This window comes from Haemorhous mexicanus, chromosome 4 (genome assembly GCF_027477595.1).
Source record: "Haemorhous mexicanus isolate bHaeMex1 chromosome 4, bHaeMex1.pri, whole genome shotgun sequence".
Lineage (NCBI taxonomy): Eukaryota > Metazoa > Chordata > Aves > Passeriformes > Fringillidae > Haemorhous > Haemorhous mexicanus.
In genome coordinates, this window is record NC_082344.1 from 66,487,987 (window position 1) to 66,505,782 (window position 17,796).

The 17,796-nt window shown below is 37.6% G+C and overlaps 1 protein-coding gene across 2 annotated transcripts in view; it reads left to right on the top strand.

Annotated features, from left to right (window-relative positions):
• Window positions 1–17,796, top strand: part of SORCS2 (sortilin related VPS10 domain containing receptor 2) — a 533,743-nt gene that overhangs the window by 422,086 nt on the left and 93,861 nt on the right. For both annotated transcript variants that reach the window (XM_059845225.1, XM_059845226.1), the window contains exons 5-7: window positions 3,732–3,805; window positions 13,575–13,639; window positions 16,066–16,184. In XM_059845225.1, coding sequence (XP_059701208.1) covers window positions 3,732–3,805; window positions 13,575–13,639; window positions 16,066–16,184 — 258 coding nt within the window. The remainder of the gene's footprint in view (window positions 1–3,731; window positions 3,806–13,574; window positions 13,640–16,065; window positions 16,185–17,796) is intronic.

Here is a 17,796-nt window from a genome sequence, read left to right on the forward strand (position 1 = left end):
AAGTCACAAATTACACCAAATATTTACTTTGCTTTGGTTTGAAATCCTAGCACAATTACAAATAATTTCAATGCATGTTATGTAAATAAAATACATCTGGGAAGTAATAAAGCCTTTGTTATGAAGTAATAAAAAGCCTTTGTTATGAATTTTTTTTTTAGTTGAATTTTGTTCCTGACAGTAGATATAATTATTGAATTTCTTATATTTACAGAGTGATAGAATAATGAACTGTAAGAGCCCAAAGTGTATGAACATGTCCAGCCCACTACAAGTGGGTAGAAGTATTTGTCAGAAGAGAGCAGGAGGAAGAACAAAGTGAAACAGTTGGTTTGTGTTTTGATCAATTAAGCTTGTTAGGAAGATTTTCAGGCATTTTATAATTGGATAAACTCCCAAAAGGAGTGATGCTACTATTTGCCATGCTTAAAATGTGACTGGACATTAAAGAAAAAAAAATGATAACTATAAAAATTATTCAGTAAGGAATAGTTCTGCAGGAATAGCTGGAAGGGTTAGATAATCTGATGGACTTTCTCAGGCTTTTAATGACACAAAAAAGTCAACCATAAAGGCTTCCTTGACAAGTCCTACCTCTTTACCTTGTCTGTGTAGGAATGAAGGATACCTTTGACTATAACTGGGTCAGTAGTAACCTGCTTCTGTTTTGTATGAAATCTGATCTATTTGGTCTAGAAGGGAGAGAAAGATAAAGTGATGTTTGCAGAGAAGGAGTTGAAAATCAGAATTGCAACTTGACACAAGAAAAGGTCACTGTACTAAAATCAATGATCTTGAGAGATAGTGTTGATCTGAAATTGCCCTGAGGAGTCAGGACACTCTAGGTTTTTGAGTTAAGTAACTTTACCTGCTCTAAAAAAAAGTAGTATCAGAATGTAATATAAACTAAAAATCTAAAATGGAGAAACCATTAGCTTCTGTTACTCAAGTAATTTCTTACAAAGGCACTTTGTAAGAGACTGCAAGGACACTGCAAGGAATACAAGGAATCAGGTCCTTCATAAATAGCAGTCAGCAAGGCTTCTTTGTCTGCTGGAGCATCTTGGCCTTTTTCACGACTTTTGATTCGATTTAGGGCTTATTTCATATTGCAAAATATGTTATTCTTTCATTCAGAACCCTAGATTCTGTTTAAATAAATCTCTAGCCTCTAGCTGACACCATAAATGAATGCAAATCCAGTCAATGTGGTTGGATTAATCCATTTACTGCCTCAAATCTATACACTCTTTTTCTGGCAACCCCTCAGTTATAATGAATAACAATCATCTATTTGCTGAGCCTACATAAATGCTTCTAGATTTTTTAAAAAAATGTCAAGGATGCAATAGATTTTAATTGTTCATTTGGAATCAGAAAGGATGAAATAATGGCGAAACAGAAAAATATTTTCAATATTTATTATAAAGCTTTTCCACACAATTATTGCACAAGTGAGCATAAGCAAAATTATAAGACCTATTAGATCTGTTTGCTTCAGCCAGAGAATTTAGCTGTCTACTAAAATAACTGTTTTCACATCCTATCTAATCTCATTTAATAGTTTTATCATTAGTGCCTGTTGAAAAAAAATATGTATCACTTGGGTTTTTTTATTGCAGAAAGATCAATGTGTGTGTAAGTTAGTTAGATGTTATTTTTTATCTATTTCATATACTGTGTCAGTTAAAATTTCATTTGAATTTGAATATGCCTTATTAGTCCTACTTCACTCTCCCTAACAGTAAGATTGCAGGGGCTTCTTGCCTCTGCAGGAAGCCAAACTGTACACTCATGAGCTCCCAGACTTTGATCTTAGATGTGTGTGTGTGAGCTGGTAGTTTGAGTTTGGGGAAGTGGGGGTGGATTTGGTTTGGCCTTTGGCTTCTCTTGTACAGGTGCCACTGTTCAAAGAGCAAGAATCTTTCATTTTCTACTCAAATTCATTGATGACAAAAATATATCCCTTTGTTCATGTGCCAGTGTTGTCCTTTAGCCTAAACAGTTCTGTTCCCTCTTGCTGGGAATATTCTTGGCTGTCTTTGCAGCTTAGACAACAGGGTAAGGATAGCGCATTAAATGATCATCTCTCCCAGATTTGAGCAGTCCACTGAGGGAGGTTACTCAGTGAGCAGAGACTGTTTAGAAAAATGGTAAACCCAATGCTTATCTTCTCTGCAATGCCTGTGGTCACAGGTGTTTGAAGAAGTAAGCACTCAGGTTTTTCACCATGCTCAGTCCAGTCCATTCGCTGCCACATCCATCCCCCCAAGAAGGTTGCTCAGAGCAGGATGTTCTGGAACACCCTGGCTGCAGCAAATCCTAAGCCACATAAAATTAATAGCAGAAATTTAGCAGGCAAATCAGGAGCCTGGCTCTGCAGCCCCATCATTTAGCTCTGAGGATGAAGAATTTTTGATCCTCAATAATTTCTCTCAGTGCATTGACTGGGTCAATAAGCAGTCTGAGTCCTCATGGAAGTTTCCTACTCTGTGGTCTGTCTACTTTAATCAAGTGTGCAATGGAAGCAAGCCCAGTTATTGTGAAGTGCAGAGTAACTGGGAAATTCTATCTCTAATTCAAACTTCAGTAAATTTACCCATAGAGTTTATGCTACCTTACCTCAACCTTTATCTTTACATATTAATATTGCTGTTTTTCTATAATAGAACATAACACACAACTGTGGGGGCTTTTTATCTCTTGTCATTGTACCTACCATTTTAAAACATAAACATTCCTGACTACTCTTTATAAGATACTTTCCCCCAGACTACTCAGTTACTGAATTGGTGAATTCTACATCTGAGAACAGTTTTACTTGCCTTTTTATCCTCCTTATTAGAGATATCAAGAGAAACCCCATCTTATGTAAATTGGATCAAATAAGAAATGCATGCAGACAGCAGGGGGCTTTAAATCTGTCTTTTAGAAGTCTGATAGAAACTTCCTATTTTAACTAGAGGAAACACATTTTGAAGGCAAATGCTAAAGGAAGGAGATTTGTTAAGAGCTATTTTAGATCCCACATTATTCTGAGGGAGAACATCTTTCATCTGCACTTTTGATATCCATCCATATCATTAGCATTTGTTTTTTTGCCAGAGGGGAACTGTTCATGGAGAAGGTGGAGCTGGAATCCTTCTCCTCCAGGCCATCTTGTGCCTCTGTGCTGAAGGCCCACTTCTCATGGGTTACAAATTAGTGTCTGTGGAGCAACCCCATAGATCCATCTCTCATCAAATCCATGAAGCATTTCTATAATATATTTTGGCCCTATTTTAGCAGTTTTAAATCCATTGTCTTTCTGGCTGAAGTTCTTTTGATGGCATTAAGGCTTGAAGCATTAAGGAAACATTTGTGCTTCTTTGGCCAATGAAAGGGAAGAAGGAGAAGTGCCCTTTTACCATCCCTTTTGTGTAACCACGCTGAGGTAAAAAAAAAATCTTACTCCAAATGAATTGTGTTTTCACAGTAAACAAAAAGTCATTGTTGCAGCATTTTCTTTATTATAGATGATATTTTAAAAGAATTTCTTTTTGAAAGGCTGTTACTCTGGAAAACAAGGGAGTGAGCTCTTGGTAATGTGTTTTTGGGCTTGTTTCATTTTTTTTCCTTTAATTTGTGTACAATTTGTCTTTCTAATAGTGATACAGGGCCTGTCTTTGAAGATGTACAGTATTATCAGTTTCCTGTAATCTAATTTTTCACCTTCTTTTCTCCTCTTCTAGATTTATGTATCTATTGACTTGGGGAAAAAATGGAATCTTCTGCAGGAACGAGTTTCTAAAGATCATTTTTTTTGGTAAGAACTCTGTTATTTTTGACATAATAAAATGAGCATCAAAAGTATTTCATTCTAATCCAGAAGGTGTTTACAGAGGTATGGATGGGGACTGTGTGAGCCTTGGCATCCTTTGCAGATGATGGCCATGTTTCTGCATCCTCTGTTGCAAAGTCATCCTCATGGCAGGGATCATACTGAGCATCAGCACATGGAAGGGTCGTAGGTCTGAATCTATGGGGCCCAAGATTTAAAGAAAGATGCAATGATGAATGAAATTGCTCTCCATTTTACTGGTGAAATTGATCTTTAGAAAGGAGAGGAGTCTTTTTGCAGAGAGAGATCTATAAAATTTTTTTAAGAGAGTCTGGATCATGCCTACTAACTGGAGTCATATACACAGTTGCACTACTAAGGAAACGTCATGTGACTTCATTGAGAACATATATATCTAATTATTTCATTTGCAGCTCAAGTATTGTGCAGGTATCTCACATTGTACATGTGTCTCACAAAGTATTTAAGAAGTGATTTAAACAGGTTGACAAAATGTTTGAAAAGTTATTTGTTATTGTCCTTATTTTAACAAATAAAACTATCTTGAAAATGGTATATCTTCTTTAAAACCAAAATTAAATTTTTGATCATGTTTTAATTAATTTTATTTTTTAAATTGGTTAGTTTCACACTCCCACCTTTCACATTTAATTTCAGTGTGTAAGTATGTATTTTTTTATTACAGGTTTAAGTCATACTACACTAAACACTTGTGTTCCCTGAATGGCTATAAATTTCTAAGTGGACTCTGATCCTCGTCAGTTGTGCAAAGTATAATTTTCCATATGTCTGTGGAAACATATCTGGCTTTCAGTGGTAATTCTGTGGTGTGCTGGAGGTGATGCCAGTTTTCCTATAGATGCCTGATCTTGGTTCCATCTGTGACCCTCCCACTTTTTCATGTAGTAGTTTCACTCTTGTGTTGAAATAAATACTCATCCTGGTCCCACTTGGGGTAAGGTAAAACAAAGCAACAGAACAAGACCTGCACAAACTGATTACAAAGCACACAGAGGTGTTGTGGTGCCTACAGATACATGGCCACTGCCAAAGCATAATTTGGTGAGCCAAGGGCATGCTGCACGTGTGCTGCTGCTGCTGCTGCTGCTGCTGCAGCCAGGCAGGGGGAAGGTTGAGTCTGGGGCAGAGACACAGGGACAGTTCAAACCCCATCTGAAAGAGCTGGGAGCACGAGACCTAACCTGCCCTGCTGCCCTGTTGGGCTCATTAGCCCTGGGCACAACACACACAAGCTTTTTCACACTTCCAAGGGCCTCATTTTCAATCTGCAGCCTACTTACTGCCCATAATTTTAGAAAAGTAGCCTATGGTTGGATTGTAGAACATTCATCTGATTTATTCCAGTTTGCCTCAACTTCATCTGCTGAAACAGTTGAGTTGAGCAGACACTTTCTGCTAACTTGCTCCTGCAAAGTATAGATTTGGACAGCTATTGAACAGCTTATTTCTGCACAGCAGATGGAGTTTCATAGGCCATACACTTTGCAGGTCTTTTAAGTACCCTGTGGAAAGGTATGATTGTTTTTAAGTAGCACTGTGTGTCAGAAATGTCATATCTGCCTTATAACCAATTCTTCCCCAGCGAGATTATATGGGATGTAAATCATGAGGGCATGTGGTTATGTCTTTAATAAAAATATTTTAAAATGCATGAAGTCTGGAAACTATCCAAGTCACTAATAGGTAAGAAATAAGAGTGGGAGCCTCTCTCTGACTGGCTTTTTTACTGGAGTTTTTGCTTATCTGGCACTTAGCACTCTTAAGTTATGAAAAATGCAGAAAGTCACTGAAATGTGTCTCAGTTCTGCTCCAACCCAAATAATTGGTCACTGTTTTCTGTATGAAAGGATTTAAGCCCACAGGGACATGTTTAATACTAAGTCTGTATTTTGCTGTGTTTCAGAATCCTTATATCATTTGATAGGAATGACTCCAATGTAGTACTTCAAAGCCATGGTTGTTCATAAATGTCATATTCCTCACAAATAAGAATTATAAATTTGAAGAGTCTGTACATTTATAACCAGTAGAAATATTTTCTAGGGGGTTGTTTTCCTCTTTTCTATATCACCAGAGTGATTTCTCTCAAAAACTGTATCAACCAGCAACAGCAAGGGTTTGGAAGCAGATGTTCAGTGCATCACTACCAAATTATCCTTCTCATAAACTTACACAGAATAAAGATCTATATTTTACTTCTATTTCATGTGGAAATTTGCAATGTATAAAGAGTGAGCTGTGAGTGGAGAGTTGGACATGATGACTTTCCAGTGGGAGTTTGTCTGTCATGTGAGACTTTCCAGTATTTTATGACCTTTGTCACCCAAATTATCTGAGTGATAGATAGAAACAAATGTTTGTGTCATTTTCAACAGATGTAAGCATTGGGCTTTATAAGAGTTTGACTGTAAGGACAAGTCTAGTGTTGTTTTCCTGTCAGTGTACATCTGATGTGTTAAAAATATTGTGCCAAACTAATTGTACATCTCATGATAAATGAGGGCATGTCTCTTGCTGATCGTGGCTGGCTGTGCCAAGAACATTTCACTGGGCAGATCTTTAGCAGATGTTTCTTCTTTGATTCCAATTTGATCTTTGCCACTGAGGTTAATAATAGAGCCTAAGATTTTTATTTCAGTCTGGTAACTACAAATATTATCAGTCATAATATTTTCCTGTGTTTTGTAGAAACCATTTTTTCTGTGCCTCCAGAAGCAGCCAGATCTTCATGTATTTCCCAAATAAGCTTTTCTTCTTGTTTTCAAAAAAAATTTAAAATCTAAATACAATTAATTTGAGAGAATGTGTTATGTATTTATACTGAGGGAAGGTCAGTAAAGACTGAGTATTCTAAATATGTTCAGATGCATATTATGGATTTATAAGCAATATACTAATAACACCTTCAAGGGTTTATTTGCTTCCCAAGAGCTCTTGATCCTTCCTTAAATATCCTTTTAGATTTTATGTGTGGAATTTCATCTTTCATTATAGTGGAAGTAATGAAAATATTAGTGGCATCAGTGGAAAGTGTATACAACCATCTCTAATTCGGGAGCACTGAATATTTTCTTTCTTCTCTGATACAGTGTGATCATTTCTCACACCATCCTAGCTGATTTTCCTGTTTGTTTCATTTATTCTTTTGGAAAAGAAAGTTGGATAAGCCTTTATAAGAGCTTGTCTTCTCCTCGCACTTTAGGAGGCAAAGGAGGTTTACCAGAGAGCTGGGTGATGCCCCAGGCCTGTCAGTGTATAAGAGTCATTTGGGCAATGCCATCAACCACTTTCTTTTAATTTTGGTCAGTGTTAGATACTGTGGGCAGTGGGACAGTAGGGTTACTGTTGGTACCTTCCAACTGCAATAGTTTATTCTACCCCATTCTAAAACCAAAAGAGCTATAAAGCAAAAGCATGAAAGGCAGATTTGAAATTAACAAAAAATACTAAGTCACACTGTAATTTAAAAAAAAAATATCAACATATAGAAAATAAATATTTTATTTCTGTATAAATGCTAATTAGCCATTTAAAAAAAATTTTGAGCAACTTCTTTTTCTTAAAATTAAGAGGCTTAACTTGCTTTGACCAGTTTTACTTCTGCCTACAAACTGCACTTGCCCCAGTGTGATGATTTCTGTTTAGGAGATGTTACAGCACCCATCCTTTATAAGTGCTTTTTTTTCAGTTCTTGGTGCATTTGTAGGATGGATGCAAAGATATGAGCTATTCCAGCCAAACAGCAAACACTCACCCATTAGATGGTATGTAACTGCTTCTGTGTATGAAGCCCATTTTAAAAAGTGCTGCATTTTTATGTGGCAATCCTTGAGAAGAAGAAAGAGTAGTGGAGTTTGGGATTCCTCTAGCTCTGCTGCTATTCTTCTCAGTCCCCAAGGCTTATGCAACATTGAGAAATCCTTTTGATTTCTCAAAATAGGTCTTAGCAAAGAATAGATTGTGAATCATCTGTCTACACCAGCACAAATATACCCTGGGATGGTAAGAAATGAATTGGTAATTACCAGAGAATTAGGCTCAACACATTTCTTTTATGACTATCTAGAGCCTTTGGAATTCTTTATCCTTGACTCACTTGGATATTTGGATCCTATGCTATGGGGCTCTGTTGCTCTTATTTTTAGCTACAGGTCTTCCATTTCCTTGAGAGGTAAGAACATAAAAATAAAAAATGATGGGTTTATTTTGATCAGCAGTTGTTCTTCAGGGACAAAGTTGTGTTCTCATCATGAAATTCCATACAAATTCTCAGTCACAGCTGTACCCATTTGTGTCAAATGTAGTGGGTGCTTGGCTATTCAAGTGTCAGGTGAAAGAGAGGTTTCAGCCACGTTATGTCCTGAAGGAGAGAAATGCAAAGAGGATTTCATTGAGCCTTTGTCATTGAATTTTTCACTTGTGTGTAAAGCTAAGAATCTGTATGGGCAGCTATTCCTATGTTTGACTTAATCACTTGGAAAAGGTTTTGTTTCTGTGTGATGAAGTGTGTGACTGGTTCCTGTGGCAAGGTTTGATAGCAGGAGTTCAGGGCTGCTGTGGGATGAGATCAGGAGCTGCCCTCGTGTCAGACAGAGCCAGTTCTGGCCAGCTCCAAGGAAAACCCTCTACTGGCCAAAGTAAGCCTGTGAGAGATGCTGGTGGTGCCTCTGTGATAAAAGATAAAAGAAAGGGTAAAAGTGCCCAACAGGTGTGAGGGAAAGGGGTGAGAATATGTGAGAGGAACAGCCCTGCAGACACCAAGGTGAGTGCAGAAGGAGGGGGAAGAGGTGCTCCAGGTGCCAGGGCAGAGACACCGCTGCAGCCTGTGCTGAAGGCCATGGTGAGGCATTATTCTACCCTGTTATTCATTAGCAATAAATTAAATGAATCTTCCCCAAGTCAAGTCTGTGATAGTAATTTGTGAGTGAGCTCCCTGTCTTTATCTCCATTTTTGAACTTTCCATTATGTTTTTTCTCTCTGTCCTGCTAAGATGGGGCAGGGAGAGAGTAGCTCGTGAGCACCTTGTGGCCAGCCAAGGTGAACCCAAGCCAGGGAAAAGCCACAGTAGCTCACAGTAGAAGCTGGGACAAACATGGCAGGAAAAACATCGTTGTTAAAAAGCATTTAGGCATAGGAAATAAACAATAACAGAACATGTTGGCTGTGTAAGGCATTGACTGAATCTTTAAGGTTGTATCTTTTGAAGTGGATGGGAAGGCAGCAAGGCCTGAAACACAAATCAGTCATAAGCAGATTTGGTTTTAGGTTGTATGACTCAAATCATAGCTTCTTCTAATAACCAGCTTGCCAAGAGTCAATGCCATTTTAAACTACTTAGTGAAAACATTTCTATATTTGTGATCTGCTTTCTAAGCAGGGCAGTGCCCTTAAGCCAATTCCTAGAAATCAGTCAGTATCAATGGGGAATGTGTTACTTTTTGGATAAACTTTATATTCAGAGATTATGAGAGGGGCAGATTAAGGAACCCAGCAAGTTTTCAGATGGCCTTTGATTGGAGGCTCCTGCACATCAGCAAGTGTATTTGTCTGGATTTGGTTTTGTTTTCAGATGTCCTGTTTGTCTCTTCATTAATATTCACCCAAATGAACTGCATCAAATGTTTAACAATGAAGGGATCCACTGGAGGTAGGGAAGATATTTGTCCAGAGCAGGCCATATTTGATTAGTGTCTGCAGACAATTGTTCTCCTACAAAATGAGCCTGAACTACTGGAAACAGAGGGTTTCCTGCTTGGAGTAAAATTGAATCATAATTATCATAGAAGGGACTGATGCTTATGATCGAGATTTTGAGATGTGTACTATTACATGCCAGTGGTAATTAACTGAATAATGGTATTCATGATAATATTAATGAATATTGCATACTGAAATTTCAGAAGACTATTGTTGTTTTCCTGATGCTGCACTGCACTAGAGGAAGAAAATATTGGGGCATTTAGGGAAAAAGAGAGGTAGCTATATAAAATAAAAGACTTTATTAAAATAATACCAAAAGTCTCTCATAAAACTTTTAACAGAAAATTCTAAATTCTTAGCATTTCAGTATAGTTATTTAAAACTACAAAATATCTAATGGTTGTACCATGAAATATATATTTATGCACCTACTAAGACAAACGCAAAGAACTTTGCAGTCACCTCCTTTGCACCATTTTCATGCTGATATAATGCTGTTCAGGTCAGTGAAATTACCTGGTGAAGCACTAATGCAAAAATTATGGAGAACTGGGTCATACAATAGCTAATCTTTTGGGAGAACTTCTATAAAGTGCAAAAAACTCATATGCATAAGAAAACTAATCCCTCAAAAAAATTTCTGAAATTACATTCTGCAGAACTATTCTTCCCAAGAGGCCCAACATGGTGTCAGATAAGCACAAGGGAGATAATGGGAGTTTATGTTCACAGGAAAGGGAAGAAGCATATTGAGGCTGCTTTTATTTACACCACCCTGCAGTCAAGTTGGAATATTTTAATTCTGAAGTGCTGTATCCACCCTGTTATGTGATCTGAAGTGTTGGTGTGCTGCACTTGCTTTATCCCACATGGTACACTTGGTCAAGAAAAACTTCTTTTCCTAGAGGAAGACATGTCTGTTCTGAAAGTTAGTCTGAATTTCATTGGGAAACTCAGCAGTTGAATGTAAAACATTAAAAAGTCAACCAGAAAGCCCTGAGTTTACCTAAGTAAAACTACTGAACAAACAAGTAGCCCTAGACTGCTGAGGTGAGAACATTTTAATTGGCAAGTACTCTGAGAAGAATGGGGGAATTTTAACCAAACCATAAGTAACCACTACTGAAATTGAGAAAAACAGATAGTTCATAAGAAAATGCTTGTTCTATTTGGAGGGAAAAAATATTAGAATTTATTCTGAAATATCAGCCAAAAAGAAAGAAGCTGTCAGATTATCAGGGTCCATTGCATCTGTGCTTTATAAGACAGAAGAGGTCCTATCCCAAAGCCAGCTGGGGAACAGTAAGCTGTCCTTGTGAATGGAGGTGTGGACACAGTGCTCACACTGGTACTGTGCACTTATGTTGTGGTAGTAGTAAGTTTATAAATGAAATTGCAAAAAACCCCTGACTTTGTCTTACATTTCTCCCTCAAAATGAAAAAGTATGCAGCTGAGATTTCCTTTTCAGAGGACAAATAAGGTTTGTGTTCCTGTATGCATCTTGTTTGCCTGGTATTTTCAGGAGCTCAGCAGAGGGCCCTGCTCTGTGTTTAGCCTGCAGAGCATCACACAACTTTTCCTCTGGTGCATGATTTAAGCACAAGTGAAATAACAATATTATCTTTTAAGTACTGTTGACAGAAGAGTCCTCTGAAATGAGATTAGTTTGTTCTTCAGGGACAGAGCTTGAAATTCTCTATATTAGTTATACTCTCTTCTGGAGATTTTCTTAGCAGCTGTAAGAGATTTGGTCTTTTTTCAATAAAAGAAGAAAGGACTGTTCCTAAGTGATTGTAAAGCTGGGTAAAGGGACGTTGGAGTTCAGAAACTCTGGCCTGTATCTGACATTCAAAAGTAGACTTTGAGGGTGTAACATCTTCATTGAGTAAATAGTGTCTGCTGCTAGAGTTCATCAGTACAGTTAGAGTAGTGAAAAACCCAAATAATATTTTTGAAATATTCTGTGTAATTTATATGTAATTAAATAATTATAATTAATAAAAGTCTAAAGGAAAAAAGCAGTCTGGGGAGGAAAGTTTCATCCTGCACTGTTCATTAAAACAGATGAGTTACATCTTCTTTCACTGAAAAATTACACTGGAAAAAAGATTTGAGTCTACATGTGTCAGCTGCCACTGTTAGGAGGAGCATGATAGAAGTGAGATCATTGTAATTCTGAGCTGCTGAAATAAAGATGAGAAGGTAAAGATATTGACAAATACCTCAAACTTTTATGCTTATGAAATCATGTGTGATAAATTATAGATACAAGAAGTCATTTCAGAAGTACCCAAAAAACTTTCTTTGCATTATTGATGTGTTTTAGCATGTCGGGCTCAGGCTCAGAAAATTCGACCCAAAAGTTGCTCTGGTTCAGCTGCCTGAGGTCCAACACTAAAAGTAAAATATTCAGCAAACATTTTCTTCCCTCAAATTGCTGACTACAGAGTTATAACAGGTTTGATTTTGTATTGTGGCTATCTAGAAACATAGATAACAGCACACACAGCACAAAAGTTTACAAGTCCCTTCCCTCTGCTCATATATGTTTCCAACAGACCTCAGTGGATCTAAAATCTTCTCTAACCTAACGTATTGCCTTCAAAATGCTCAAAGAGTTTGTGTTTGAGAGATCAAATTCTTAATAAATACAAGATTTTTCCATGCATTTGCTAAAAAAAAAACCTCACTAGGTTTCTCTGACATCTTATAGCTTGGAGGGGGCTCATCTCTCCCCTTCCCTTTCCTCCTTTGGACTGATCATTTATCTTGAGAGGGAAAAACAGCATATGTGATTATTTCTGGTTGTTATGCAGCAGTGGAAATCATCCAGGTTCTTCCCCCTGGCCTGTGTTCCCAAGGAGCCACCAATTACTGAGTCTGAGTTTTCACCACTCCTCATAAATCACTGCTACTAAAATCATTAAACAATGATGTAATTTCAGTCCAAAGTACAGCTCTATTGCATTTGATTGTTAATAATTTTATCAAAATGATAATTTTCTCTTAAGTATCTTAATGGACCTTTTTAATATCTGCATCCAGCTGCACTTTATCACTCAGTGGATCTCCTTTGCATGTCTTCAGCTCACTTTTTCTGACTCGATGGCTCTTGCCCTGCCAGTGAAGGGCCTTGAGAAGAGTGATGTGTCTGTGGGAGTGGGGCTGGATTCTGCTTCCCGTTGTGACAGCCCAGCTGCCAGCCCAAAGCTGTCTCTGCAGAATCTGCCTGACTAATGACAATAGAAGGGCCAGAAAAAAGCACAGTTGGGGCTGCCATTCCCAGGCTGGGATGGAAGCCCTGAGGGCAGAAAACTCATCTTTTGGCTGAGCATATTTGACATGAGAGATATTGGGAGAAAATCATCCTGTATTCCCATTACACCTTTACAAAGTTAAACTGTGCCTTGATCAACTCTGACTGAATTTCCTTCTCAAGATATTTTTCTCAAAATTATACTTCCCTTTCTTTGTCAAAGCAGAATGTACTCTTCTCCTGAATATGCTAACCAAAGATATATCAATTTGTTACGGAAACCATGTGTCAGGTTTAAGATATCTCTAATAAGAAAGGAATCTAACTCTTTTTTGCATTAAATCTGCTTTATAGTCTCAAATGTTAAACATAATTGTAAAAAGATGCTATAGCCCTTGCCAATGCATGTGAGTGTCTGAATATTTGTGTGTGTATGTGTATATCAATTTATGATTCTGAAGGTTTTTTCCTAGTTTCATGCATATTTCTATTCTTTTTTTTTTCAATTGATTCTATTTGTATGCATTTTTTAGTAGAAGATATTCCAAAGAAATTTAAGGAAAACATAATGTAAAGTAGGAAAAAAAAAAAAAGTCCTTTATAGATGTTAGTAATAGGACATTATAAATGGGGTTTATTTTATTCCCAGCTAGAATTCTAAAGCTGGTTGGTATGTTCTCCTCTTTTTACTTCCATCCACATGATTACTATTCTGTAGCTGGCTCTACATAACTTGATTATATTATGTTCTCAGGGCTGTTGCTGGAGTTGACGGGGACCTTGATTTAGTTCATATGGAAATCCAGGACCCCAGTGGAGGTATGCAAATGAAAATGTTATCAATTGATACACTGGTATATAGTTATTTCTCTTTGGTTTAGAGGTACTTTTTGGACTGTTTTTAAAACTAGTCAGAAGAGAAAATGTGCAAGTCAGATTCTTTCTCTGTTTACTTGTAGTCAGCAAAACTGTCCAGTTATATAAAAATTTAGTGTAATTTAAAATCTACTTGTTTTTCGCTATAAGAGGAATTGATGTCAAGATGCTAAGCTCTGTTGATAATGTCCATTAATAGTGCAATTTATCCTGGCATTTGAACATTGAACAGTTTTTCCTGATTTGCAAACAAAACTGGCAATGCAGTGTTAGTGCTGGGTAAGTGTCTGTTAATGTGAATCATTGCACTTGTCAGGTCTAGTGCAACAGCCACCATCTCTCAGAATTTCCTCATGTTATAGTATCCAGTATAGTCTGAAACTTCAAAAGGAAAATAAATGGAAAAGCAGATTAGTAGTCAGAGTGTGCTTAAAGAGTCACCATGATTCCAAAAGCCTGTATAGTTTTTGTTACCTATCATACTCTTGAAAGATAATTTAATTCCTTGAAGCTGATCATCTAAGTTCCTGTGAAGTCTAAAAGTGAGCCATAGAGAATGCACAGTTGGACTTGCTCTGTTCCCATAGCTTTTCTTAATTATAGCCCTATTAAAAAATCAAAGTTGTTATGTTAAAAGCTGAATGAAAAAAAGTAAAAATCTTTTAGCAGTGAGATTTATGAGACATGGTGACAGCTCCATCAGCTGTTTTCTTTAGAGGCAATGTAAGATGATTCTTCAGGGCCTGAATATAAAGGGGATTTTGGTTGGTGATGGATTTTGGGTGGTTTTGGGGCTTTTTTTGTTTGGTTGGTTTTGGTTTAGGGTGGCTTTTTTTGGGGGGGAGTGTGGTTAGTTGGTTGGTTTGATTTGTTGGTTGGTTGGTTATTGGGGTTTTTTTGGTTGGTTGTTTGCTTGCTTTTTTTTTCTTTTTTTTTTTGTTTGTTCAGTTTTGGTGGGGTTTTGTTTGGTCTGTCTGTTTTTTTTTTTTTTTTTTTTTTGTGGAGTTTTTTCTTTATTATTATTATTTAAAAAATAGCAGAGATAGAAAAACTCTCATGAAATATCTCCTGGCAAGATTCTCAGCAAACTGACTTTGTGCAATTAGGGTCAATACATGCATAGCCATTGATTTTAGTGGAAATAGCATCTTTGCACTACCTATATGACAAAGAACTGTAATTTTTGTGTTGTGAACTGTGAGCACCTGCAAGACTTTAGATGGTCCATTGCTGCACCAAGTGTCCTTGTGGTGATGATTTGGACATAAGCTGGAAAACTTGGATTGGCTCTAACTACCTCTTAAACAGATCCAGATTTTAAAACAAATAATTGTATCCAGTATACTAGTTTGTCCTTCTCTAAAAAAAAATCATTAAATATGGGATGCATTTAATGACTCACACTGCAAAAGTATAGTGAAGGACATGGGAATACATTATTTGCTCTCTCATGCTGTACCTGGAGCATGGGTAGCATTAGTGATCTGGGCACAAGATTGTGTAAATGAGATTTTCCTCACTGTGCTTGGGCAAGTCACTCGACTGCTTTGTGCTCAGAAACTTGTGACAAAGGATGAGCTGTACAAGAGCTTAGGGAAGGTCTTTAAGAGTCCCAGGGAAGGTCTTGAAGTCACAGCTGGTATAAGATAGTGATTGTTGGCTCTGCTGTCTCTGATAAGAGAAGATTGTATCAAAGATGCAGTGGTGCTGTTCTAAGAATCCAGGGAGAGAAGCTAGTCCTTGCTAACTGGAGAGAAAGAGGAAGGCCATAGCCTCCTCTGATTATAAATCAGTCTAAGCTTTTTCAGCAAGGTATTAACTCTGAATATAGAAATTCTGCCCCAACAGACCAGTTCCAATAGTGTGCTAATAGTGTGTCTGAACATTCTTATAGAGCTTTGAAAATAGGCTTTAAAATTCTGCACGCTGTCTATTAAATGGAGCCTGATTCTTTTCTCATTCATCACAATTTTATGCTGGGGTTGATCTATTGATTTCAGTTATGTTGTGTCAGGCTGCCATATCTCCAAGTGAATAATTCAGCTCTGTGCATAGGTTAAGTGAGAAAAGAGGCTCCTTCTATTATCCCCACCCATGAATGGCTCATTCATCTAACCCCTAATCTCTCTGGACCAGCAAAATTTGGATAATAACAGGCTGCCTCCAGGGAACGATCTGAACTGTAAGCAGTTAATATATTCTCAGTATGTTGGAGATTGAAAAAGTCTTATAGGAGAGTTTAATATAATAATTCTACAACTAACTCACCTGGCAAATGCAGCCTTTTTCCTACATGAATAGCATTTAGTACTGCTTGCTTCTTTTTCCCTTGATAGCCCTGTCATATGTTTCTGTCTCTCTTCCCTCAGGTTATCGCTACATCACTTGCCAGATTCAAAATTGTTCTGATAAGACAATGACAGTCCCATTTGCTGGCAGCACTGATCGGGATTCCCTGACTGTGCAGGATGACTACATATTTCTTCAGGTATATAAGTACTTCATATTTCTCTGCCAATTTTGGGAGAGACAGCTCATTTTGGAATTCAAAAATAAAGTTCTAAACAGTGCAGCAGCATGGTAAGGAGCAGGGAGGAATTAATGAATGATGATTTATGATTTTTTACATGGAAAATAGCATTTCTTTTTCAGTCCAAACAAAAAAGAAATTTTAAAAAAAGCATCTTTTGTTTGTGCAACCAGTTGCCCTTTAACTATATGAAAATTTTCAAGTGGATTGATTTACTTTTTTTAAATACTCTTGTGTGTTAGGTGAATTGCAAACCTTGTGTTCCTGTGATTACAAACTCTTCTAGGTCCTTTCCAGGACAAAACACAGAAATGTTCCCTGGGAAGAACATCCAAGGACAACCACTGACAGAGTAGTTGCACAGCTTCTTCACATGGATTCTCCTCTGAAGAGGTTTTGCCCGAAAAGAGCTGCTAACATGGCTGTGCTTAGGAAGCAAAATGGCCAAAACTGGGGAGCTTGGAGCAAATTAACATGGAATCATAGGATGATTTAGTTTGGAAAACACCCTTAAAATATAGTCCAGCCACAAACCTAACCCTGCCAAGTCCATCACTAAACCATGTCCCCAAGCACCACGTCTACAGCTCATGGTGGTCCAAATTACATTGGGGTTATTTCATTCCCAAATTACAAGACCTGCCTGCAGAAATATGGGCTGGAACTTTGTCAGCCGTGTGGCAGCAGTACAGCTCAGGCACACTTGTAAGTATTGTTTGAAGTGCTTGGCACTGGTTGTGGTTAGATCCTCTCAGAGCTGCAAACTTCTCAAGGAGCAGTTATGTCCTTTTGTTTTATTAGATTTTACTAGGGAAGTTGCTTGTGCTTTCCTTAGTGCTCAGCTATCATTTTTCTCTTTGATGAGATTTTTTTGCTGCAAGGCTTATCTGTTTACTGACTTTTGCAGGAAAGCTATCTTTTGGCAATGGATACCCCTCCCCACCAGTGCCTCACTGTGCATCAGATTGGTTCTTTTCCAGCTTTCCCCCCTTGAGCCTGTTTCTTCTGCAAGGACCTGTAAATTAGCAGGGTCACAAAGGATCTGTTCTCCACTTGTTGAGTATAGTGGTTTTGAGGGCCTGTGTGGCTTAGAAGAATTAACACCCAAAAAAAACTAAATAAAAACTCCAAAAAACTCCAATCAAAAAAACCCCAAAAAACTCAAAAAAATTCCAACAAAAACCCATGCACCAACCAAAAGGAAAAAAAAAAAAAAAAAAACCCAAAAAATCCCAACCAAAAAAAAAAAAAAAAAGACAAAACAACCCCAAAGCTAAAACCCAAACAATGGCATTAGGAAAGAACTTTTTGACTAAAGTAGCCTTTTTCAGATAAGATCTAGCACTCATGGCACACATTTTGCTCAAAGCTGTTATCATCTGTGGCTCTCCCAGTCACAATCTAAAAATCCATTTCATAGTGTGTAGATGCTGAGAACTGCTTCTCACCATACAAACTTCCCAACTACTGTGCTCAGCAAAACACTGGCTGCCTCCTCACCAAGCATTTTGCTTTGCTGGATGCCATGTACATTGGCATCCTGAGCTGTTCCTCCCTTTCATGACAGACT